The 27,938-nt window shown below is 37.7% G+C and overlaps 2 protein-coding genes across 2 annotated transcripts in view; both read left to right on the top strand.

The window, feature by feature from the left end:
* Positions 1-15,741, top strand: part of LOC121740192 (angiotensin-converting enzyme-like) — a 29,344-nt gene extending 13,603 nt beyond the window's left edge. Inside the window, exons 11-12 of the mRNA XM_042132815.1 lie at positions 7,723-7,728; positions 15,730-15,741. The gene's annotated coding sequence lies outside the window, so the exon portion shown is untranslated. The remainder of the gene's footprint in view (positions 1-7,722; positions 7,729-15,729) is intronic.
* LOC121740194 (solute carrier family 46 member 3-like) lies at positions 521-27,938 on the top strand. Its single transcript, XM_042132816.1, has 8 exons — positions 521-664; positions 18,781-19,659; positions 20,965-21,124; positions 21,526-21,627; positions 22,808-22,945; positions 24,855-24,938; positions 25,804-25,960; positions 27,350-27,938. The coding sequence occupies exons 2-8, from the start codon at positions 18,790-18,792 to the stop codon at positions 27,558-27,560; spliced, it is 1,722 nt and encodes a 573-aa protein (XP_041988750.1). The 5' UTR covers positions 521-664; positions 18,781-18,789; the 3' UTR covers positions 27,561-27,938.

Raw genomic sequence — 27,938 nt, 5'->3', positions numbered from 1 at the left:
ACCATCTACTATATTGGCACTGTGCCACTTTTTTTTAAATCAGGCACTTTATTTATTCAGGCCATTCTTACTATGGAAATTCAAGTCATTTTCTGGTGTATTACATCAACTTGGACTTAGCCACAAAAAACAAACGCAGCAGTTTTTGCCAGTTGCCAGTGCATTTTTTTTTAATTTCTTTTAGTTGTAAATGTAGAGCAACCATGTCACAACCTTTTTTTATTACTAAACGCCAATATTCCGTAGATTTTTATGCATTAGGAGACAGAACCGTACATTTTTATGCGTTGAAAAGTCTCCTATGTCCTTTCCCGGGACTCAAAGCATCTCCATACCTTTCAGCAAAATTGATTCAGCGGTTTGGGCGTGAAGAGGTAACAGACAGACACACTTTCGTATTTATAATGGATAGGAATTTTGACATCTTCTGGGCATTTTCTACTACATCAATTCGCACTTGGCCACAAGAAAATTGTAAACAAACGCAACAATACCGACATCCGTTGTCAGTCCGTCGCCGGTGCTAACCGCACTCGTCTCTCGGCTCTCAACTCCTCATGTACTATGTAACCCTAGTATATTCGACAGTTAAAATAATTTAACAGTTAAAATAATAATGCAAATTTAACCGTGTTGTGATAATTGGTTGTGAATAGTGAAATTGGTAAGTGAGAAAAATCACTTATTGGCCTTATTGCTATTATTCATACGAAATATTTTTATTGCTGAGTTTAATTTCATTAGTGAGGATCATTAAAAAAATATCATATTTTTTGGACCCTTTAATTTAAAAAATAATGATCTGAAAAGTCGAACAAGACGTCGAACATGCGTCGAAAATAAAGCGACAAAACGATCGCTACGCAAGCGACAACCATTAACCGATCTAAAGCCGATCACAACTCTTATAAGGGTTCCGTACCCACAGGGTAAAAACCGGACCCTTTTAGTGAGACTTCGATCTCTGTCCAAGAAATCTTTATTTCAAAAACCGCAATAGTTAGACTTCTGAAATCGCTATAATAACAAATAAGTACTTACTAAAAATAAAATAATTATTTAATATTTCCCATAAAACAAACCTGATTTTTGGCCTTTTTTGCTCGTAGGTAATCAATAACGGCTACATGTAGGCTCTTGAAATATTCACTTAATCCTTAATTAGATTTGTAATTTCATTGCATATAATAAAAAAATAAAATAAAACAATAATGTCCCATACTTTAAACACGCTTTTTGGCCACTAATCGCTCTATAGCGGTACGGAACCCTTCGTGCGATAGTTCGACTCGCACTTGGCCTACTACTTAAAATTGTAAATAAATCTGGGAATATTTTATCATTTTCGATATAAAAAGTATAATAATTATTACAGTAATTTAAGTACTACCAGCTAAGAAGTAAGTACCTACCATCCACGTGATTCTGATTTAAAATTTAAAAATATACTGTAATGTAATATTCAGTAATGATATAGTAATATTATTTGCATAAACCATATGATTATAATGATCGTACTCATATTAAGTTTTTTCTTTATAAAGGACTAGATGAACTCCGTTGCGCCAAGAATCGTGTATCGCGCGGGCACCGTACATTTTCCCAGGATAAAAAGTATCCTATGTCCTTTCCCTGGGCTCAAAGTATATCCATACCAAATTTCAGCAAAATTGGCTCAGCGGTTTGGGCGTGAAGTGGTAACTGGTAACAGACAGACAGACACACATTTGCATTTATAATACTAGTATGGATGTAACAAAACTAAGTGATGATACTTTAGGGCAGGGGTTTCCAAAGCGTGCGCCGCGGCGCCCTGGTGAGCCGTAGAAAGGCAAGTAGGCGCCGTGAGTCGATCCTCCGTTATTATCCGAAACCTAAATTTTATCTTATATCTTTAAACGAGCAATTCTTGTATGTATATATATAATTGGAATCTCGGAATCGGCTCCAACGATGTTCATAAAATTTAGCATATAGGGGGTTTCGGGGGTGATAATTCGATCTAGCTAGGAATCATTTTTAGAAAATGTCATTTTATTGGTGTTTTATCGAATACCGAACAAAGCTAAAACAAAGCTCGGTCAAATAGCTAGTCATAATATTAATTGTGCAAGGCAGGCAGATGATTAAATTATATTTGCTTACTATTCTTTACCTCTAGGGCTCTAGGTAGAGTAGGGCGTCGTGACAAAATATTATCACGTGTAACTGCGCCGCAGGCTGAAAAATATTGGGAGCCCCTGCTTCAGGGTGCGTATGGGTACTTACCCAGGTATAGGTACAGAATGTAACAAAACTTTAAGGTATATAATATGAGAGTAATTAATATAGAGTAGAAAGAGTATTGAGTTCACTGTATAAATAGCTGCCTTGAAAGAGTATTTTTTTTGTGTGTTTTGTATCGCATTAGGCAAGGGCCCAAGCAGCGTCAAGAAAAAAATTACTCTTTCAGCGCTGCTACTTTCACAGCGAACTCTATACTCTCCCTTCTCTATATTCTCATATATACCCTAAAGTTTTAACACAATTTTGTTACACCTGGGTAGGTACAATGTGCATAGTAATTAGTAAGTACCTAATATAAGGAAAATCCACTACATACTAAAATCCTACCAAAAATAATATTTTCATGCACCACAAAAACATAAACGCAATGCTATATAAATAAATTTAAATTGTTTAAAATAAAATAATATTATAATAATATATTATTTCAGTAAAGCAAAGATAAAATAAAATTAATAACGAATATAATATTATTATCTATTCGATTGGTACGAGTATCGAGAGCGACAAACCAAAATGTATTACTTATTATGAATTTTATATTAGAAAAAATAATAATTTAATTATTACGGACTAGACGTTCCGCGCGGCTTCGCCCGCGTAAATTAGATATTTCACAGACAAATTACTCCACAAAATATAGCCTAGGTATGATCCTTCCCGTGGTCTACTTCTTATCTGTGCCACACTGTGGTGCCACATAACAGAAAAATTGCTCCAGTATAGTTTGTGAGATAAGATCTTTCAAATAATTTCCCCCGTTTTTCCACATTTTCCTCTATTTCTTAGCTCTTTTTAGTATTAGCGTGATAAAATATAGCCTATAGCCTTCCTCGGTAAATGGGCTATCTAACACTGAAATAAAATCAGACAAGTAGTTCCTGATATTAGCGCGTGCAAACAAACAAACATTGAAGAAATTCTTCCGCTAATAATAATAAACTAGCTGTTTGACAAAGCTCGGTACCTATTCGATAAAACACGAATAAAATGACATTTTCTGAAAATGATTCCTAGCTAGATCGATTTGTCGCCCCCGAAACCCCCTATATACTAAAATTATATATATTATATTTTTTTTTTCATCTTTTTTAACTCAAATTAAGAGAACACAGACTCTTTAGTCTTTACCGTTGGGTGTGAATTTAACCTATATGCTAGTTATTCAGAGGTAACCGTACTAATCACAAATTCATTAGCAGTTTTTCTTACAAGGCAATTCGTAGAATATGAAGTTCTTCCATTTATAACGTCGTACTGCGTATGTGCAGAATTAATTAGGCGCTTTTTGCAGTTTTTTTGCATTTCGTACTTTGAATTTGAAATCTAACTAGGGCCCACGTAATTAAATTCAAAACACTATGATTAATATTATTTCGCTGCTTTTTAAATGCTCCCTTTTTTGCGAGGGTTTTCCTTTCTATTACAATTGATACCCGGGTAGAGCCGTATTAAGCAGGGCCGGATTTATATCCATACTAATATTATAAATGTGAAAGTGTGTCTGTCTGTCTGTCTGTCTGTTACTACCGCTGCACCGATTTTGATGAAATTTGATATGGGGATACTTTGAGACCCGAGAAAGGACATAGGATACTTTTTATCACGGAATAATGTACGGTTCCCGCGCGACAAACGAATTTTGGCGCAACGGAGTAATAAAAATAAGTACAGGCCACTTTAATTCTGCCGCCCCTATGTACGAACTTTGCCGCTATCCTAGGACGCTGCCGTCCCCCCAAGACGCCATAGGACGCTGCCGCCCATTTGCCATAGCCTATACTGCCTATACATGATAAAGCCTGCTGTAAGGTTTTGTTGCACTCTTCGTACGTCAGATATTTAATTCAATAAACCACATACAAAAGCAAGCAGACCACCTGATGGTAAGCGACAACTGCCGCGCCACCACAGGTAACTGCTCTAGTGGTGCGATTTTTTTTAAATATAAAATGAGGGGCATACGAGCAAACGGGTCACCTGATGGATAGCAACTGCCGTTTGATGGATAACAACATCAGAAGAGCTGCAGATGCGTTGCCGGCCTTTTAAGAGGGAATATGGTAAGAGAGGGTGGGGTAGGAAATAGGGTAGGGGAGGGTAGGGAAGGGAATAGGGTAGGGGACCAGGCCTAGCCTAGAAACACAGCGCAAGTGATGTTTCACGCCGGTTTTATGTGAGCCCGTTGTATTTCTCCGGTCGAGCCGGCCCATTCGTGCCGAAGCATGACTCTCCCACTGACCAATATTTCCTTCTTTTGCGGAATTGCGTTCCTTTCCTTAAAATCTCCATTCCTCTTCGGCCACTATAACAACTCCAATACTTTACTCCAATTAAATAAACAATCCGAAATCAGGTGTCAAGCCATTAGTCAGTTTGTTAAAACTTTGGTAATTTAAACTAAGTTCAACCTCTATAACGTCTCGAAAAAATATATATTGTAGACTTTACTTTAATCTTCAATAATTGCTCACGAGGATTTTTTTCCGAACTCAATAGGTTTTCAGAAAAAATGCACCGTGGTCATCGATTTTTCTGCAAATATTCTATTAACTTCGTAACCTGTTGGCTTAGAGCATTGAAAATTTTAAATTTAATACTGTATTATCAGTTACACTACAGTTCCTCACGAGGAATTTTTAATCGAACAATAACGTCCATGTGAAAAGTATAATTTTCTCCTATTTCGCCCTACCATAGGACGCGTCGAGCCGCGAGCGTCGTAACCCCCACTGTACAAGGCGCGCTATTATTAATGTTATTTTAATGTCTTTTACGTCGATGTTCGTACTGACAGACATCCATCTGCTAATTTTAGAGAGGGAGCAGCCTTAATCCGTGCTAAGTATTGTGTATGCACTTTCCCAGAACTTAAGGATCTCTACGCCAAATTATTTTGTTAATCGGTTCAGTGTCTTAAGCCTGAAGAGTTACCAACCAGACAAGCAGACTTTCAAATTCATTTTACTATGAATTTACATTATTTTAAAACTCATAATTTAAATGCAATCAAACCATTCGTTTCTGATTGATTACAAGTAAACAAACCTTGAGGTATTGAAAACGATATAATAATAACTAGCTAGACTTAAGAGCATAAAAGCAATTTGAAACCTCGACCATTAAAATATTAGGTAAGACCGAGTACTGAACTTACTATTAAGTAATAACACATAATGTTATTTCTATGGTCTATGTGTTAGGTAACAACCATTGGGTGATTTTAGTGAATGGACATTCATTTTAAATAACTGAAGTAGGTCAAAAATAGTTCGAGAAGATTGAAACTTACAAATGGCCAGTACTACTAATAAGGCTTAGGAGGAAATTACTGGCATACAATTAATTACAAAGTGTATTCAATCGAATGTAATACTTCAAGACGTAACAAGTCTTTGTTTCTATTATGTCCTAACTATTATGTCCTAACTATTAATTATGTAATACAATTATAAAACTGATTCTGAGAAAAAAAAAAACATAACAGGATACAGAAGGTAGGTTAGATTTTAGATAAGTTCTAACATCTTACTGCAGCTTCATGAAAATTTTTTCTAAATCAACGGTCATACTCATTATAGATATTTATAATTAATAACTTAACTTTTCGTAAGGAAGCTTTTGACTTGATATTGTGATATGTCTAGGTACATCTTCATTCAATTAAAGTTCAATCATAAAATCTTTCGAGTGTGGCCGTGGTAGTTATTATAATTAGTACCTGGATGACCGAGCTTTGCTCGGTATAGCAAACACTCATTGACTTCGTTTTACTTAATAACGCCATCTGCTGGTCGTTACAACAATTAGTTGCTAACAAAATGGTATTATTCGTCAATAGATGTCAGGAAGAGTCATATTTATAAACACGAATAAAAAGACATTTTCTGAAAATGATTCCTAGCTAGATCGATTTATCGCCCCCGAAACCCCCTATATACTAAATTTCATGAAAATCGAAAAAATTAACTTAAGGAAAGAAAACTATACTTACAATAGTTTATAAAAAAATATGAGAAACAAGGAGGAATAACAGAAATCTTTTGTGATGACAAAAGGCTTTAGAATCATCATACAATATGACAAATTATCATTAAATTGCAAAATTGCCGGCTTCCTCGGTAATCATTGTGATGTGAAAAACCGAGAAAAACGTTTTACTTACATGAAAAGAATCATGAATTTGAGGAATGTAATTTTTGCCGTCGCACTGCGTTTTGCTGCCGCAATAATCGTTATATTCGTGATCCTAACCTTTTTTATATGGGGAAATCCCCGGCGGATTGGGGACATCGGCCGGGGTATGTGGGACTCCCCGTAGAATCTACCCACTAAAATCCCATGGTGCTCCACTCTCCGGTTAGGCATAGTTCATACGTGGTCCTTAGGGTTACCTTAGGGTTAGATAGTCCGGTCCCTACTCCCTTTTGACGTAGACCAGCCGTAGATGGAATCCGGGACAGGGACAGATCCGGGACATTCCCTTCCTTCCATACCTTTGACTTAACAGGACCATATTCCCATTCCCCACCTTGGACTGGCATTAAAAATTTTCCATGCGAGAAAAAACATACCTTTTCGGATTACGCAGACTGGAATTTATAATATTGTTGTGATTCTTATAGATATGAGGAGCACGAGTGAAAGTATGCCTGAATATTTAAACATTCATGCTGGCTGGGTTCAACAAAAATAAAATAATATTAGATGCAAAAATTAGGTTAGACTTTTTAAACCATCAATCCCCATTCCCCATAAGCGCACCGTGAGCGAGACACAATAGAATAACAATAGATTTCCAAGAATCCACGATCGAAGGATTAAGTGACCATTAGGTTCTGAATGTAATGTAAAGTAAAGCGTCGTCACGATTATTTTGGGTTCAATGAGAGTAGGTATGATAATAATTATTAACCTCAGACTAAGTTAAGTACGAAATAAGTTATAATATCAAATCCTACTTCTCTATTTGGTTTATATACCTTTTTGAGCCGAGTCTGAAAATGGGGTTAAAAGACCGTATGTTTTTAGATTGTCATGTTGGTAACGGTTATGACTGTGTAATTTATGAGGTATCCATACTTAATGCTATAAATGCGAAAGGGTGTCTGTCTGTCTGTCCATCTGTCTGTCAGTCTGCTTGTTACCTCTTCAGGCCCACACTTTTGAGTTACTTAAAAGACTTTGAGTCCCGTAAAAGGACATAGGATACTTTTCATCCCGGAAACATCCCGGTTCCCGCAGGATAAATGAATTTTGGCGCAACGGAGTTGCGGGCATCAGCTAGTTTTTAACTAAAACTAAACTAAGAAATTAAAATTAACTGATTTGATTCGGCCTTAGCGTCTAAGTCTAGTCTGAGATGGATATATGTAATAACAGGTGATATGTCAAGGTACAGAAAATGTTTGTGAACGGTTCGCACGAAGGTCCGAGGTCAGAGTTCTGCTTGGCTGAAATTTAACTACACTTCTATAATTACACCGCCGTTTCACGAGTGGATTTATGAGTACCATGTAATTGAATTTTAAACTTTTATGTTTTTAGTATTGACATAGTTAGAATCTTAACGGTCTGATTCACAAACGCTGCGTAGGAAAATCATCTCCCCTTTCCGTTGCAGTTTGCCTCATTTCCGACCCTCAAACTTACATTAAGGTTGTAGTTCACATGGAAAAATTCGCAACGATACCCGACGCAATGACACAAGATAGGGATGAAACAAAAATGTAATTTGAAGCGGCTCGGTGTCAATTTAATATTTTGTATTTCGCTTCAATGTATACCAGAGGCTTCCAAACTTATTTTGTCTACTGCCCACTTTGAGAACAAATTGTGTTTTAGCGCCCCATTGTTTCAATTTTAAAATGCATCCAGATGAAAATATAAATCCCCCCAAGCCTCTACACAACGCCCCATTTTTTTCTGGGTCCCACACCTTTAGACCTTCAGCGCCCACAAGGGGCCGTTATCGCCCACTTTGGGAAAGGCTGATGTAGACTCATGACCCAACAAAAACAACACGTGTGCTAGGAGAGAAAAGTCCCTATCCTTAAACAGAGGATTTTCCTTCCTTTTGAATCCTTTTGTATACGATACCGGTCATATTTTGACCAAAGGTCATCGGAGTATTAACACCACCACCTTATAAAGAAAATGAAACCTTTTTTTGCATCAAGTATAAGTTTTTCAGAAAATCACTTCATGGACCTCAATTTTACTATTTGATTTTTTACTGAAAAATCTTGTTCTCCAAAACCAGTTACCAAGTAAGTCTTTGACCGTTTTACTATAATTTTGCTACAAATTCATTACAAATAAAAACCAGTTGTTTGGCCTTTGAATATAATTCCTGGAGTTATTGTACTTTTGCTCGATGTCTCTGCAGTATGCAAATTTTATAACTGTTGATTAATTGAAAGTGTGATGCGGGATTAGAAACTTGACTTCAGAATGTTTGCTTCATGAATGGATAATCGACTTTCTAGGATACAAATTAGGTACAATGTTCAGAGAATAATCTACTACATAGGTACATATTATAAAACAAAGTCGCTTTTTTTCCCTCGTGTCCCTTTGTTCCCTTTAATCTTTAAAACTACGCAACGAATTTTGATGCAGTTTTCTTTAATAGATAGAGTGATTCAAGAGGAAGGTTTTTAAGTATAATAACATTAATTAAATAGTGGAGACTCAAGACACGTGTCAGGCTCTGTGATTGGTTGGCTGTCAAAATTTGGACCAATCACAGAGGCGAACCGCGCCTTGAGGCCGAGGCGCTTCTTAAGTACTGACCAAAAATACGGGCCTAAGTCTCGACTCTCGAACGCTTTTTTCGATTGAAAAGTTGCTACGTCCGATATAAACTACTTACAGTCCTGTACCTAAGTAGTTTATATCGGATGTAGATTAGACAGCCCAGGGATTTAAAAGGAGGCCGTATAGGCAGCGGCCTAAGGGCGGCAGGCGGCAGCGTCCAAGGGCGCACCGTGCGGCAGATTTCGTACATAGGCGTACGCTTTAGTATAATAATATCCACAGCCGAACTTATAACCTCCTCCTTTTTGGAAGTCGGTTAAAAAATATAAATCCGGCACTGCGCATCTATATTTTGTCTCGTCGAACATCCTTAAAATTAGGAAGTTACCTTCTAATAAACACTTCACGGTGCTTAATTTGTTTACATTTGTCTGTCTACTGCATCTAACAGTTAGTACAGTCAAGGTCTACGGTACGTTCATACTGTAAATACCCGTTCACTATTCTGTGCTATAAAAACAGGACATTCACGATAACTCTAAAACTGTTTACATTTTTGAATAACTTTCTAATTTAGTGTGATAACAGGTCAACGCAACCGTTATCCAACTAGTATTATGTAGTTTTTTTGAGCAGCTGGCAATTTTACGTGCGTCAAAAATGTATACTAACCTAATCTTTTTATATGAGGGGAAATCCTCATAGACTACCTCCACCTGGGGAAAAGCCGGACGTGCTGGACACTTACAGGCTAAAACCACCCCAGTGTCTCCTCTCGTGCGCGCGGCGGGCCTTGGGAATCCAAAATCCAAATTGTTCCGCAGCCTCACACTAGACGTGCTGTCACGGTCTGTCCGGACCTCGTGTCGTATCCTGCAGGGTGTAGTGAGGTGTTCAACTACCCCGTGCATCGTCTCCGCTTCGGCCCCATCTAATAGGGTGCGGGGACTTTCCGAAGTCCCTCGCCCCAGCTGGACCCATTCATGGGGGCCGGAAAAGGAGTCTTTTCCTTCTCCTGCGCCCGGTGCACCTTTGCGGCCGGGGAATGGAGGCAAGATCTCCCTCTCTCGTTCCGCAGTTTTCTCCAACATCACGTCCTCGCGAATAGAAACCACCGCGTCAACCTAACCTAACCTACCCATTTTTTTCTTCAATTAGATAATCCGCCTACAAAGTCTTCACGAATTTTGGAAAAAACTATTATTACTAACCCAGAAATCAAACCCACGACCTCGGAGTCAATAGCTACGCTCTTAGCCATAGGAACTCAAATCTAATATGGTTTTAGCACACAGTTTTGGTAATACCTATCGTGTAAACGTATCGCTAAGAGTATAATTCTACATAAACCATAAAGTTAATATACCTAGCGGAATAGAGCAACAATCTCGAGCTGTCAAACGTAACCAAAATTGGTTTTCATCTGTTAGAAAAATATGTTTACGTATACACTTACACAAGCATGATTAAACATGAATTCTATGATATTAAATTGTCAACGTGCGGCACGTGCCGACTGGACGTCAAAAAAAGAGTGCTGCTGTCATGTATCACACGTCTCTTTTTCCCACGCAGTGTTATTGATAGTGACATCTCTCTTGCTCAGGCCTTTGTTTCTCTATTCCGCTAGGTATGACTTTTTGACATAAACACAATATTATTTTAATTGTTGTTATTACAAAAGCCTTTAAAAATAAACTTTTTGCAATACTTATCTAATACGACATAGATCATTGCACCATTTGCACCTAATAGTGATTTGCCCAATAGTCAATACGCATTTGTTGACTGTAGCAATTACGTAACGTGTACACTGTACCGCAGGGTTAGTGCGAGTTTTATTCGATCATACGCATCGAGCGCGTAAACGCGAATTTATATGGGATCAAAGCAGTATCCACGTTAGCCAATAGATGGCGCTGCTTTGATCCCATATAAATTCTCGTTTACGTGCTCGATGCGTATGATCGAATAAAACTCGCACTAACCCCTCAGGTTGCAAATTTTCGCAAGTTTGACTGTGATAAATTAATTATTATCTTAAGGCGGGGATTAATTTCAATCCAAAACGTAACTTTGCACACAACCAAAGACCAAGAGTATACGCATCGCAATAAGATTCATTTTAGCTTAGCATAAAACTGTAGTCACTCGAGCGGATCTTCTCTATTTTTCATGTTTTTTTTTAAATATCTTTGGAAATAAACATTAAAAAACAAAATTGTTCGGTTAAAGAGTTTTTAATATAGATTTACTAACAATTTATTCAAATAAAATATATAATTATCCTAGTTAATACTTATATTTCGATGAAATAGATTTTTATCGGAGGTGAGTTTGTAAATTAATTACAGCCAAAGTATTAGGTTTTATTAAAATATTTATGGTTTAAGGTATTTTAAATATTGTGCTTTATATCTCATATTTTTTAAAACTTCTTTATTATATTGGAACTAGGTAAACCGGAAGTCGCGGAATAACAAATTGGGGTTTATCCTCGCCTTAAGCCATTAGCAAGAGAAAGAATGTATTATTATTGTTACAAGCAGCAGATGTGAGAGAAACAATAGTGTTTGTATCATACAGACTTAAAAGGATGTTTTTGCTCTTGGTTGTCATTCAGAGGGCATGAGTAATCAGCAGTTTCATAAATAACATTTTACAATATGACCGTTACTGTAGCCTTTACTTACGACTTTGGTGCATGATTAGGGTTTAGTTTTGACTATTTATGAGCATCTGTAAGCATTTCAGTTGATAGTTAACAGTGCCACTGTCATTTAAAAGCTCTTAAATATTATTTTCCAAAAATTCAAAGCATAACGAGTTGAATTCATTTTTAAAAGATGGTTAAAAAGCAGTTGTTTCCATATTCCCATGGAACTGTGAAAAATCGTTAACAAAAAGTGACAAAAATGGCGGATCCAAAACCGCAGATTATATAAACAGCGGGCGATATCTGCGTAATAGCGGCCTTGTGGCCGCCATTGTTGCCCAACTTGCCGGGTAATTGTCAAGTTGTAATTGTATGTTGTGACAAGAGGAATTACCCTATTTGCCCATTGGGGTAGAGAGAATTGAGTAGGGACAAGGGCTGTAGAAACACTGACCCCGCGTTCCATTTGATGTTAAAAACGATCAAAACGCTCAAAATAGGAGGCATTTTGAGCGTTTTGATCGTTTTTAACATCAAATGGAACGCGGGATGAATGTATCAGAGTACAATCTAAAAGCCTATTTCGATTTGAAAGTAGATACTAATAAGTATATAAAATTCTCGTGGACCAATGTTTGTGCGCGATGTACTCCATGAGCCGTTGGAACCAATTTTAATGAAATTTTGTATGCATTTGTTAGGCCTGATAATAGGTTTGTAATTTTTATCTACTTTTTATATTAATACTAAAAATAATTTATATAGCAAAACAACGTTTGCCGGGTCAGATAGTACATAAGTATATAGTGAATAATAATTAGACAATTTGTCAGAGAATTTGTGTCCACCTGGGTGTTAGTAGACAGAGAGCATTGGAATTTGGGAAGATAGTTAGTAGGAATTGAAGGTTCTTTTTAATGAAATAAGGGGGCAAACGAGCAAACGGGTCACCTGATGCAAAGCAACTTCCGTCGCCCATGGACACTCGCAGCATCAGAAGAGCTGCAGGTGCGTTGCCGGCCTTTTAAGAGGGAAAAAGCGTAAGCGCTGTTTCACACCGGTTTTCTGTGAGCCCGTGGTATTTCTCCGGTCGAGCCGGCCCATTCGTGCCGATGCATGGCTCTCCCACGTCAAAAAGGTACTATCAGAGAAGTTGATTCCTAGGCAGATGGCAGACCTAAGTAATTTGGTCGCGTTAAGTCAAACCCTCAGAACAGGAATTCTAAAATCTGTGGTCAAACCTATCCGACCGATCACTGCTAACATTGAATTGACATACGTCGACCAGATGACGTAGGTCCGTCAACTGCCAAGAAATCAATTTCCTCGATGGCACATCGAAAAATCCTATTTGCGCTACAGCGTGCGAGTGGACTGAGTGGGAAGTCACAAAATAGTTACTGGGGCCATAACCTGTTGGTAATTTAATAATCTACAGAGGGATGAGAGTAGGTAAAACTGAACTAATGGTTTGTGGTGGACCAAAAGAAACTATAATATAAAATCTATTAGGAATGGTTTGGAGCCAATAATTATTGTAGTTTCTTTTTAAAAATCTTCATAATATACCTACCTACAGTTTAAAGGTTACGTTATCTTTGTATGGTGAACGGTACGGATGGTAAACATACGTGTAAAAAACGTTAATGATAAGTGATAACTAAATCAACTCGAAGGAAAATCCGCGAAAACTTCAAAGAACTCATAAGTTGATTGATGGTAACTTGTTAGTATTACAATTAGAAAAAATGTACTGGGAAGTCCACCTGCTAATAGTATAAAAGCTCAAACACATTGCGGTTTTTGTGTTGCTTTTTGTTCTGGCAAAAAGTTGAACGTATAAACATTAATATTTCGCCACATCACTGTATTTTGTGACGTATACATTCTTTTTTATTGCATAGCCTGATTTATAGTGACTAAAGATCGAAATTCGACAATGGTCGAAATTCGACCTTGGTTTCAACGACATTACTACATTTTTTAAAATGAAATAAGGGGGCAAACGAGCAAACGGGTCACCTGATGGAAAGCAACTTCCGTCGCCCATCGACACTCGCAGCATCAGAAGAGCTGCAGATGCGTTGCCGGCCTTTTAAGAGGGAATAGGGTAATAGGGGAGGGTAGGGATGGGAAGGGAAGGGAATAGGGGAGGGTAGGGAATAGGGGAGGGTAGGGAAGGTAATAGGGTAGGGGATTGGGCCTCCGGTAAACTCACTCACTCGGCGAAACACAGCGCAAGCGCTGTTTCACGCCGGTTTTCTGTGAGAACGTGGTATTTCTCCGGTCGAGCCGGCCCATTCGTGCCGAAGCATGGCTCTCCCAAAGGACACTACATTAGGACTACTACCTATATTTTGTAAAAAAAATATTGACTTTATCATATTTTTTTCAACTCTTGTATCTGGGACTTAGCTGATCTTAGACTGACCGTGTAAGAAGATTCAATAAAAAAAACTGTAATCCATTTTCAAGTTGTCAACAGACTTCAACTATAAATAAAAGAGTATAATTCGTATGTATAGGCTTGTAACTCAAAAATCTGTCATTTTTCCTAGTGTTTGTGTTGTAGTCTATGTATTATTTGTTACAAAAATGTATGATAAAAGCATAAATTCACCATATTATAAACTATAACTGTGCAAAATTTCATTTACCTACGTTTCCCCATTTTTCGTCAGAAGGAATACAAAGTTTTTGGCTCACGTATTAATATAAGGTTAACTCACAGATAGAGCCTTATAAAATCATATCAATACTAATAGTAATACTAAAGATTTCATTTTCGTTTGTTACTTCGAAACTATAATATAGACGGGCCCGTTTTAATGGAAATATTTTCACACAGTTATGAAGTAGAGCATAGACTTTTTATTGCGCTACAAATTACAAGTCCCGTCCAGAGTTGATTGTCAGATGATAGAGATGCTCTTGTTTAGATCCGTGAGGACTTAGGAGATTAAAATGCTTACGTTTATTGTGATTCCAACTTTAAACGTACACCAATTTATAACCGTAGCACAAAGACATGAATACAAATACGGCCATTGTCGCGAATTTCAAACAATGACTTGTTATGACATTCTTTGTTATGTAATGATGAACGGTTATGACTTATGAATTATAGGCGAAGGTTTTCGCGTGACAAAAGCTTCAATTGGTCAAGAATTTATAGACAAATTATCCTCTAATAGCTCATTTTAATCTGACCACTTTGCATAGTATTCGTGATTACGAAAGAGATGTCGATGACACTCCAAGGATCATCTGTAGCTACTCTTAAAAATAAATGAGAGTCAAAAACTGGACAGCACAAGACGTATTTCATTAAAAGGTAACCTTAGCATTAACTACGATTGATCAATCTTTTCTTTATTTAAAGGATATAGTCATAAAGCTGTGTCAATAAATGCGACAAACCAACAACAACATGATAAAGTTAGAATATAACCGTGTATAATAATTTTAAAATCGCTCTAGGAAACTAGGTGTATATCTACCAATAACGTGTCAATGTGAACACTCATCTACCAATAGCGTGCATGCACCTCCCCCCTCATTCTTCAGCCTAAAACCTTTCATCTTACAGTTGTGAGACTAAAACTTTATAATATTTTATAGTTTCCACTTTCCTAGAAAATAAATAACAAAGGGTACACAAGCATTATTGCAACTGACATAATACGTTTTCTGTTTAAATGCTTATTGTTATGTATTTATTATCACAATATCTTTTGTTTCTTCATATTATAATGTCATTATGTCATACTCATTATAGTATTCTTCTGTCTGGCGTCTGAATATTTCAAATTAAGGATTGAAGATAAGTAATTTAATATGCGATAGTGTGTGTGTCTGTTTGTCTGTCTGTTACCTCTTCACGCCCAAACCGCAGAACCGATTTTGGTGGATATGGAGATACTTTGGCACTCGGGATAGGACATAGGATACTTTTTAACCCGAAAAATGTACGGTTCCCGCGCGATTATCGAATTTTGCCACAACGGGATCGCGGGCGTTATCTATAGTTTATATGAAAATAATAAGGAACTTCACATTATTGTGTGTCAATAACGATGTAATTTACAAGTACTTGAGAGATGATGACCGACAAAACACAAATATTTGACTCTATGTAAACTGTTGTAGACCTCTTGCGCTATCTTAAGTAGCCAATTACTTACTTTGTTTAAATAGGCAAAGGCTAGTTCAATGCTACAGAAACTGAAAAAACAGAGTCGGATTTAAGCTATAGTCAAAAAGAAAAAAATCTAAAAGAACAAAAAAAAAACAGTTTTAATACTTACAGAGTAAATTTTAAACAAATGTTTTCAGAATAATTATTGTCGTAAGTCGTAATATTCTTGGCGGTAATTCTTGACCGAATATCAAAAAAAAAGGGGGCGGACACCAATTTAAGTCGTGTTCGCATATTATTAGGTACTTATAATAATATATTTTATCCTTCGATCACTAATATACAAGATACACAGTGCCATACAAAACCTCTCAAAAATCTGTCGCCAAGTAAAAGTGTTTAAAAAAGTATACATTTATCTAAAATCAACCCTAACAATAGTTATTAAAGATCTTTTTATAAAACAATGTACAATGAGTGTTTACAAAGCAATCAATTTTTACGAACGACGAACGCTTCATACTAAATTCAACCATCCGCGTATACATCTTAAAGTTTAAATTATTACAATTCCAAAAAAGCACTTCAATAATTTTACGGCCGCACTTCGCCGCTGGAACAAGATGAGCGGAGTATGAGCGGAGTCGAACTGTTCAAAATTTTTTGGTTGATTGTACTTAATAATATTAATAGTCCATTTTTTAATTTTTCCAAAGTTTAATGTATAAAGTGTGGAGTAATTATTTTTACTTGTAATAATATTATGTTGTTCTAATATGTTTAATCTTATAGTTAACTAAAATATACGTGTATACCTACATTGAATATAAATGCTTAGAACATACAACGCTCGCTAAAGTCGGCTTGAAAAATTGTTCGCATCTTTGCCGTGCTATAACTGATATCCAATCTCCACATCTAACTGCATCTCGAGGAAACCTAAAAAAAATATATTCCTCAATAAAATAAATAATACTTAATAGCGACTCCACCAAGTGGAACAGAAACACAGTGTATAACCCGAACATTTCAAGTGGGCATGATAAACTACGATAAGTACCTTAAAGTACACAGAAGTCACCACATGTTTCCCTATAAATTTTGAGGAGTTCCCTCGATTACTTATGGATCCTTCATCAGATCACCACTTTAGTGAATATAATACAAATTGGGATGATACCCTATATACCAAAAGAAAAATTTTGAAAATCGGTTAATAAACGGCGGAGTAATCGTTGAACATAAGAAAACGAACATAACACCTCCCCCATTTTGAAAGTCGGTTAAAATTGTAGCCTATGTGTTATTCTGATGTATAAGCTATATTATTGTAAAGTTTCATTAAAATCCGTTCAGTAGTTTTTGCGTGAAAGAGTAACAAACATCCATACATCCACACATCCATACATCTATACATCCAAACAAACTTACGCCTTTATAATATTAGTAGGATTTCACTGCGCTTGTGTGTGTTTTGAGAATAGTTTAGATTGTTTAGATTGTTTGATAGTTTGTTCCAGTGGAAAATGCCCTTTTAATTAATTTTTGTGTATTATAATAATTATGTACCTAGTTATTACAGACAGGACAAAAATTTTGGGTTGGGCCCGCTAGAATTTATAATTTGCTATCATCCGCTTCCTCTTCCGCTTCCTCATCCGCATCCTCTTCCTCAAATAATTCCTCTTCCTCATAATCACTTCCTCAACAACCCTATTCTCAAAGTATGCTCCGCGAAGCCCTGGTGCAAAGGTCTTGTAGTGCATCCGCGAGTGATACATGAATTATTGTTTTTAGAAAATTGGACACCAGCTTGAAAACAATTATTCGAAGATACTTAAAAGTTAAAACATTTTTAGGGGGCCCGGCAGCCACCAAAAAAGTTCGAGAACCGCTGCATTAGAGTACCTACCTATAGTATACTCTATCCCCCATACCTACTATTTACTCTTCCTTATACTCAGTAGAATTTAAATAGACAGGTGACGCGACAATTTTCATCTTTCCACTTAACCTCGACTACGAACACGGAATCGTGCGAGGTCGGGCTGACTTTTTGTCAGCTGCGACCATCCTCAAGGCTCCAACGATATATCCGCGAACGTAAGCCGTGATTATCGTCCAGGATTTGCAATCTATTGAATCCATTAACATAACGTTAAAGGACAATAAACTCGATTGAACTGCAGTCATAGATATTGTTTTTTAAAAGTACGCGCACAGTTTGTCGGCGCGTGCCGGGGCATGCCGGGGCGGATTGGGGCTCAGCGCAGCGCAAAATGCGCTATAGCACACTATTGCCGGGCCGGGCCGCATCGCATTGACGGATTTTGAGTACTTTGGATAGCTCCAGTGTGAGCACTCTTAAATCACTCGTGACTCGATGTATCAAAAACGTTGCTATATTCTATTAAAATCTACTAGATAGTGTTTTAGCTTCTACCGAAAATATACCTTTATTAATCAATGTATTTATTAATCAGTGGTTGAAACTAAAATAAAACTAAAATGTTTATATAGACTGTCTTCGTTATGCATTTTAATTTTTTATATTATTTGTTATATAATATCGATCTTCTATTAAAATTTACAAAAAATTTTGGACTACTAAATCGTCATTCATTTGACCTCAAATCTACCAAAAAGTGGAAATCTATGTGAAGTGTGGTCACACTGTTGCCGGGGCGCAGCGGGTTTGTCGGGCCTTGTCGCATTGATGGAAATCCGCTGCGCCCCGACACAGTGTGCAATACGCGCATCCGCTTCCATACAAATTGTATGGAGGCGGATTTTTGCGATGAGCCCCGGCACGCTGAGCCGCTAAACTGGCACGCTAAACGACAATGATGTCTCCTCAGTATTCGAGATGCTAGCTTTTCAATAACAATAACTTTACAAGTATTGTTTAGGGGGCCTTCTAATTTCCTATTCTTTTTTTCAGAAAACAAAGATGACGTCGGACACAATGAAAGAAAAACCAAACGTGGAAAAGACGCAAGAAAACGGCAATGACTTAATAAAGAACAACGTTTTAAATAGCTTTAGAAAAAGAAAAGTTAGTTTAGAGAAACCTGACAAAGACGAGAAGCATGTCAGCCTCAAAGGGTTGACGATGCTACAGAAGATCAAACAAATGTGTTGTATGATCACCGTCGAGCCGATCTTAGCGTGCTACGTTATGCCCTCAGTTCTCTCGGCACTGGCCACTCAAAATTTATACTTAGAAAAGGCGTGTAGAGTTAATTTAAAATTTGACCACCGAATTTGTGATGCACTAACGAGACGAGAGACTTCTAACTATACTCTAGAAGAGGAGGCGGTCCAAACGCTTGTAGCTTCTGTGGCCGGATGGAAAACAGTATTACAATCGTTCCTACCTTGTTTTGTTCTAATATTCCTAGGAGCTTACAGCGATAGAATCGGACAGAGGAAGTTCTGTATGCTGATCCCTATAATCGGGGAGTTCTTAACCAGCGTAGGACTCATAGTCAATACCTATTTCTTTTACGAACTGCCCGTGGAAGTGGCAGCGGTCACCGAAGCAATATTCCCAGCGTTGACGGGCGGTTGGTTCACAATGTTCATGGGTGTGTTCAGCTACATTGCTGATGTCACCACAGAGGAACAACGAACGCTGCGAATAGGAATTGTGAATCTCTTTTATTCCTTGGGCGTGCCAGTAGGAGCGGCGCTTAGTGGGATCCTAGTTAATCAGATTGGTCTTTACGGAGTATTCTCAATAAGTGCGACGCTGTATATCATGAGCTTCCTTTACGGCTACTACAGAATACACGAAGTGAGAAAACCAGATCCCTGTGCGGTACGTATTTACTTTCAAATTTTGCACTCGTTTTTGAAGGTCGCGAAATTCCAAAAAGTTGGACCTTTGGACTGGCAGAAAATTGTTTCGTTTTAAACATAACTTGGTACTGCTAATATATATTCTGTGACATAACTAAGTATGTAATTCGTTTAAGTTTTCATACAGTGTTGAATACTGAAATACTTGTAAATTTGCAATGAAATACTCTCTAACTGTATATAATTATTATATACTTTGTCACAAACGTTATCTAACGAGTAGGTAGCGATCACTAGCAATTTTATACAAATTAGATAATAGTAAACGAGCCATGAATATTACATAACAGGGTTCATTGACTAAAGCAGGTCGATTGAGCGTAACAATAGAAAAAGTCCGTCAACTTGACCTAGATAGAAGTCACACTCGCTTCATAGGAAGGACGACCGTCATGCACGAGGAAGTATTATAATTTACCTGTTTTAGTCTCTGATCTTAATTGCTCTGCGCATTTTTTGCTTGTAAACAGTGAGCAAAAACGCGGTATTTCGATCTCGAGATTTAGTTTGTGCACGAATTGTAGAGTCAGCACGTGATTTTTAAATCATTAACAATTATAAGTACATGATGTAACAAAATAGAGTGTTTATTTTTAGGGTGTGTATGTTGTCCTAAATATAGTTGATTATGAAAGTCAAGGCAATAGCAGCGCTTATGGAGTTACATTTTCTTTTAATTACTAATGTATTAGCAAATTCATGAGTCATGACATTGCGGTATATATCTCATAGAAATATAGAAGTCAAAATGATACATCTTCAGTGAAATATTATACGTGGGAGAGCCATGCTTCGGCACGAATGGGCCAGCTCGACCGGATAAATACCACGTTCTCACAGAAAACCGGCGTGAAACAGCGCTTGCGCTGTGTTTCGCCGAGCGAGTGAGTTTACCGGAGGCCCAATCCCCTACCCTATTCCCTTTCCTACCCTTCCCTATTCCCTTCCCTTCCCTACCCTCCCCTATTACCTTATTCCCTCTTAAAAGGCCGGCAACGCACATGCAGCTCTTCTGATGCTGCGAGTGTCCATGGGCGACGGAAGTTGCTTTCCATCAGGTGACCCGTTTGCTCGTTTGCCCCCTTATTTCATAAAAAAAAAAGAACTGTAAAGTAACTCTACATATTATATAAAGGACAAATACAAGTCCTAAATTGTTATAACTCAGTTTTTGTTACTATATTTTACTTTTTATAGGCAATACTATCTTGTTTAGGTTTAGGTGCACTGTTCCTAATTTGTAAATTGTTTCCTTCCTTTTCAGAAAAAGACGACCAATTGTTGCGAATGGCTCCGCGATTTCTTCGACATACAGTACGTGAAGGAGACCATGATGGTAGCATTCAAGGATGGTCCGAACAAACGTCGCTTGAGGGTCATCATGCTTGTTATCGTACTGTGTGTCGTCATTGGACCTATTTATGGTAGGAATTTAGCCCCTTTAGAATAGCCATACTTGATTTGCTTTATTTATTGTTTATATTCAAAAATATAAGTCCATCCGTTGGGACTCTGCTAGGCTATGAATAGCAAAAGCCAGGATTTATATATCCTATAAATCCTGGCTTTAGGTAGAAAAATTCCGTAACGGAAAACACCTAATACTCGTGTAACGTCAGTTCGGCAGAACGACCGTCAACACCGCACCCAGTATATAATAAAGTACTCTGTGACCGCACCGCCGCGCTGTGCCGGCGTTGCCTAACTTCGGCACGGTGCGCGACTGGACGTATGCGAATTATAATTGCATAAGTTGATAAAAATGCTATGAAATATCTTTACCGCGGCAGTCCCCGAGTGCCACATGTATTTATTGTAATTCCAGGTGAGATGTCGGTGATGTACCTGTTCACGCGGTACAGGTTCAACTGGAACGAGGTGGACTTCAGCATGTTCTCCACTTACGCCATGTGCACTTCCCTCTTGGGTATGGACTCTATCTTGTTCTATCTACATCCCATTTAGGGCCGAATCACACCGGAATGGCGGCGCAGCGGCGAGCATTTTCAGTGTCATATGATTTTAAACTTTATACATAGTGTCGCTTGAGAAATCGCGGCCGCAAGACTTTCCAAGTTTCTCAAACGATAAGTAATGTATTACAATAATGAAGATAAAGTTTAAAATCATATGACATTGAAAGTGCTCGCCGCTGCGCTGCCATTCCGGTGTGATTCGGCCCTAATTTACTGACTAGATGACGCCCGTAACTCCGCCAAAATTCGTTTATCGTTTTGAACCGTACATTTTTCCGGGATAAAAAGTATGCTATGTCCTTTCCCGAGACTCAAAGCATCTTCATGACACATTTTAGCAAAATCGGTTCATCGGTTTGGGCGTAAAGAGGTAACAGACAAACTTTCGCATTTATTAGTATGGAAGTATGGATAGTGGATACATGATGGCTGTGCCATTGAAATGAAATGAAAAATTGCCATTTTGGTAAGCATTTAAGCAACACTTTCAAAATGTCTTACTTGGTACCGGTCGGGAGAGGAACCGGCGTAAGAAACTCGCACGGTGAAACTCTTTTAACAAACATGATGGGAACATTCTTTTAAAATAATTGGTGCGGCAAGCGTAACATTATTCACCGCGTCGTTGCAACGTCCGTGCAACGCAGACGCATCCAAATTCTTAGATCCAGTCCACATGGCGCGTTGCGTCAGCGTTGCGTCGACGCAGCGCTGCCGTTTGACGCATACCCGGCCACACGGGTGCTGAGTCATAGCAGCGTTATTTTACGAAGCAGTCTTAACGTCAACACCCTCTTCGTCTCGGGGGCTGCTGTCCGTCATGTGTGCATTGCGCGCTGCTGTCAGGACGTAGCGCGCCCTGTGAACACCTTGGTTATTTGTATGCAAAACGGCAGCGCTGCGTCGACGCAACGCGCCATGTGGACTGGCTCTTATTCCGTACCTACAAGTTGTAGGTACGGAACAACGCAATGCAACAGAGCAATGTGACCCCCCGCAACGAAACAAAGTGGCTTAGCTTTTATTTTTTCGTCTTACTAATAATTATTCTACAGTCTACACGTGTTTAAATGCATATTATATTCACGTGTCATACACCTCTCAGCAACTAATGAGTCAACATTGTTTCAGGCACATTGTTTTCAGTGGGCGTGTTTAGCCACCTGCTCAAATACGACGATGCTATCATCGGTGTCATTTCCTGCATGAGCAAGATATTGGCAGGGTTCATGTACGCCTTCGCTACTAAGACCTGGCATATTTATATTGGTAGGTATTTGGTAAAGACTGGTTTTTCTCAGGGCCGGATTTATATTTTTTATGAGTTTGAGCTTATCACTTTAATTCTGCCGCCTCTCTGTACGAACTCTGCCGCCACCCCTAGGAAGCCATAGGACGCTGCTGCCCATAGGCCATGGCTTATACTGCCTATTACATAAATCCAGGGCTGGTTTTTCTTCATTGGTAGTATTTAGGTTTTAAAGTAGCGAAAGCAATTCTTCTTCAGGTGAAAGACCCGATCTTTAACGATTATTAGCATATGGTAGCGAAGGCCTATTCTTCTTTGAAAGGAAACCTAAATCTAAACGCCTCCTCTAGATTCTACAAAAAACGACGATCTTTAAAGTGCCTAGTGTCTTTAGGTACCTTACTTATTACGTAAAGCATCAACTTGTAAGTAAGTATATGGTAATAAATAATAATCATTAATTCTAGTTTATTCAAATCTAGTCAGGTCTCTTTGGTTTCTACCAATGCAAATGTTACTATGTTAGGTCCTATAAACGAATTGTTCTCTAACTTGTATTATTAATATAATTACGGTACTTACTATTACTTACATAATATACAAATTAGTCTACAGGGTGTAACAAAAACAAGTGATAATACTTAAGGGTGTATACGTGTTTCTTGTAGAGAGTTCACCGTGTAAGTAGCAGCGCTGGAAGGCCAAAATTTTTTTTCACTTTTGTATGGGGAAACTCGTGACGCTCGGGCCCTTACCCATACAAAAGTGAAAAAAAATTTTGGTCTTTCAGCGCTGCTACTTTCACAGTGAACTCTCTACAAGAAACACGTAGACACCCTAAAGTATTATCACTTATTTTTGTTACACCCTGTATAATGTTTCTATAGAGTATGCCTTACATGTACGATCTATTATAACTACAACATCTTATGCTATTACTGTATCACACCGCGAATCAAGATAAGAGCAAATTAAAAATGTGGTTGTTGTTAAAGTGTGGTATTATCAACATAGTTCTTAGAACCACGATAGCATCTCAAAATGATTTTCAGTCGACTGCACATGGTATGCATACAATTTCAAATCAGGTTTAATGTGGTAGAGCCATGCTTCGGCATGAATGGGCCGGCTCGACCGGAGAAATACCATAGGATCACAGAAAACCGGCGTGAAAGAGCTTGCGCTGTTTCGCCGAGTGAGTGAGGTTACCGGAGGCCTAATTCCCTACCCTTCCCTTCCCTACCATGTAATCCTATTCCCTCTTAAAAGGCCGGCAAAGCACCTGCAGCTCTTCTGATGTTGCGTGTGTCCATGGGCGACGAAAGTTGCTTTCCATCAGGTGACCCGTTTACTCGTTTGCCCTCTTATTTCATTAAAAAAAAATGTTATACATGCAGATCTGTTTTAGTAGTAGCGTATTGTGATTTGTGGCTTTTTGTGGCTTTTGCCAGCTGATCTACTTATGATGTAATAAAATCCTTATTTATTTTTAAATACAATATCCTACTTGAACTTTGTTCTTTTTCAGGATTAAAATGTAGAATTAAGTCAGAGCTTGAGATGTTATCACTATATCTGTAATTTTTGCATGAAAGAGTTCCATTCGTATAAACTTTTACAATTATTACAATAGTAAAATTAAATAATAACGGTCTTATCACAACATATTAAACAACTGTTGAACAGTTTAAACAACTGTTGAACAGTTTAAACAACTGTTGAACAGTTTAAACAACTGTTGAACCATTTTGTACTGAATTTTTCTCTAATCAACTGTTCAATGGGTGTTTTAATTTTTTGTAGTAAGACCGTTAAGGTTTTAGCGCAATTCTTAATTTGTCTCTAAGTACCTGTACTGGGTAAACAGCCTGGTATTTAGAAGCAAAGTTATGTACCTATGCTCTATTTATATATATTTTTTGTTCCCAGCTCCGTTGATAGAGATATTCAACGGCACGTCCTTCATTGCTATGAGGTCGATGGTATCGAAGCTTGTAGGAAGAGACGAATTAGGTACGTAAACTGTACCTACCCACCTAACTATTATTACCTACCTATACTCATGGCCGAAGTCAGACACATTAAGGTTGGGTTGCACCAACTAACTTTAATTGTAACTTTAACTATAACTTTAACTACAATGCAAAATGGACGCCATCAAGACGCCATATCCATAGAGCTCGACAAGGTTTTAAATGCACGTGGCGAAAAAAGGAACTAACGCTGTCATCATACAAAAACGCCATTTTTGACAGTTCTCCTTTACCAGTAGCGCCCCCCCCCCCCCCCCCCCCAATTTATTTGTAAGTTATAACCTTGTTGGACCAGCTGCCATCTGTTTGTCAATTTCTCCGGTCAAAGGTTAAAATTAAAGCTAAATTTAGCCTTAACTATAACCATAACTTTGACTTTAACCACGCCTCTCGTGCAACACACCCTAAATGTTTTCTTAACTTTATTGAAGATTTTGAATTAAGCTTCATACCCTACTGTCAATCTTTACTAAATTAAAGTTAACTTATTGTTAAATTAAGTAAAGCCGACTTTTAACCTATAGCGTCTCCTAGTGGTCTAATGGAAAACTCCGTTTTCTATATTGAACGAAGTTTCCGAAGTAGGCGCCAACGTAGAAGTTTGCCTCTGTAATCCCTAAAATAGCTGTAGGTAAGTGCCGTGACCGTGACCATGGCATAGAATTTATAGTTACATATCGTTCAAAGCTAACATCTTAATCGATGTGTCATTACTCATTAGTATAACGAATGATTACGGAACCCAATTTTACATGTGGCTTGACAGATTTTCCCTAGCAGATTAATAAGGAACTAACCATTAGGTTACTATGTATTTTCCTTAAATTATTCAACTTTTTTTTCAGGTAAAGTGAATTCGTTCTTCGGTTTAGCAGAAGCCATGATGCCCCTTGTCTACGCTCCTATGTACACGTCTGTGTATTCGGCTACCATCAAGACATTCCCTGGAGCATTCTTCCTACTTGGTGGAGGCCTGACCGTGCCGGCTGTACTTATATTCTTGTAAGTTCCTAATTTCTAGAGGGGGGATATTCTTTTGAATTTTTTGGTATAATTTTCTTTTGAGTTTCTTTCCGTGGGAGAGCCATGCTTCGGCACGAATGGGCCGGCACGACCGGAGAAATACCACGGGCTCACAGAAAACCGGCTTGAAACAGCGCTTGCGCTATATTTCGCCGAGTGAGTCAGTTTATCATCAGGGCCCAATCCCCTACCCTATTCCCTTCCCAACCCTATTCCTTCTTAAATGGCTGGCAACGCACCTGCAGCTCTTTTATTGTTGCAAATGTCCATGGGCGACAGAAGTTGCTTTCCAGGTGACACGATTGCTCATTTGCCCCCTTATTTTATATTTAAAAAGAAACAGCGCTGAAAACTCTGTGGTAGCTTGGCAAGGCCTTGGTCGAATAAGTGACCGAGTGAGTATTATCTCTACCTATTGTAAGCATCTCTCTTCTAGTGCTAATTAATTAAGAGGAGTCCACACCGCCGCTTTTCCATACAAACGTTGTCCCCTGTTTCCTCCCTGGATAATGCCGGTAGAGTTATGATTTTTTTCCTGAATATCTATGGCCACTATTAGCATGTCCCTATATTTTCTTTTTTTTTTCATAATTTTATAATTTAAAAAGATAATAACGTCCAAAAACCCAAAAAATGGCCAGATTTTCCTCTGTGTTCAAACACCCAGAAAACAAAAGTGGCTAAAATATACAAAAAAAATAAAACATAGGAACACAGCTGCAGCTCAAGCCTTGCTTTAATTCTTAATGAAAAAAGTACTTAAATCGATTAAGTTTTGGAGAAGGAATCAGCGGACAACGAATCGAAGATTTTCTGTTCTTTTATTAGAATTTTTGTCGTGTTGTCTCTATCGCGCTCTGCGGTGGGAGACTTGAGATTGATGAGACAGCAATACATTTTTAAATACCTATTTTCAATTTCTCTCGCCCCTGGTGTATCCTCTTAAGTCGCAGATACCAACGACTAACTGAAATTTAAAAATTCTATAAGTATATAACTATGTAGCTGTCCCGGCAAACGTGTCTTTGCCATATAAAGTATTTCGCCCGTATTATTATATTGAAGTGACTAAATAAGTATGTCACCATGACAACGTCCATCGCTATCCCGTCGCACAAACAATGGTCGCCGTCAGTCTCGAGTTGTAATAATTTACTATTATTTATACAACAAATGCACTTATCAATATAATAAGTACCCAGTAGCCGCTTCTCAGACCCACTGAATATGCATATAAAATTTGGTAAAATCAGTAAAGCCGTTTCGGAGGAGTACGCGGCCGTTCAATTTTATCTTTAGATATCTTAATAAAAATAATATTAAGTTGTTATTTTACTATTACGTATAAAACATTATTTCTATTTACAGGTGGCTATATTTAGCGAATAAAAAGCATAATACGGCAATACAAGAAAAGGCTATTACAGAAAAAAATTTAGAATCAAGTGAAAAAGGGGAGAAGAAAACTGGATTAGACAATAAGGCTTTCGAGAGTGACGATTTACCAATCGTCAAAAATGGAACAGATAAAGTAAAAGATGAAATTGGCCTCAAAGATACTAATACTAGCAATTTATAATTTACTAAAGCTCTGTAAATATAATTTTAGACGATTAACCTTAAAGAGAGAAATTTTGAAAACGGCCTTAGTCTATCTTTCTCTTTCACTCGAAAATTTTTGTTCAATTCAATTGAACGTTATATTGTTTCAACACTCTAAGAACAAAATAGCAGTGTTTTCATGTGAGAGTTAGAGCGTTCGATTTTTTCAAAATTTCTCTCTATGCGGCGACCGCACTAAGTATATGCACTATACATATTATAATTTTGAAGAATGATAAAAAACCGAATTTATTCTTACATAATACTTACCAACATAATTACTTTAACAAGTATGTAACTTTTAAAAATTCTAAGCTATTTCCAGAATATCTTAAACTGTGATATTACACATAGT

The sequence above is a fragment of the Aricia agestis genome, chromosome 3 (genome assembly GCF_905147365.1).
Source record: "Aricia agestis chromosome 3, ilAriAges1.1, whole genome shotgun sequence".
NCBI lineage: Eukaryota > Metazoa > Arthropoda > Insecta > Lepidoptera > Lycaenidae > Aricia > Aricia agestis.
The sequence above is the reverse complement of the archived record's forward strand: the minus strand, read 5'-3'. Positions and strand labels throughout refer to the sequence as shown.

Coding starts and splice junctions, on each gene's coding strand:
- LOC121740194 (XM_042132816.1), top strand. CDS start 18,790: ATGACGTCGGACACAATGAAAGAAAAACCAAACGTGGAAAAGACGCAA. Junction 22,946..24,854: donor GACCTGGCATATTTATATTG/GTAGGTATTTGG, acceptor TTTTGTTCCCAG/CTCCGTTGATAGAGATATTC. Junction 25,961..27,349: donor CCGGCTGTACTTATATTCTT/GTAAGTTCCTAA, acceptor TTCTATTTACAG/GTGGCTATATTTAGCGAATA.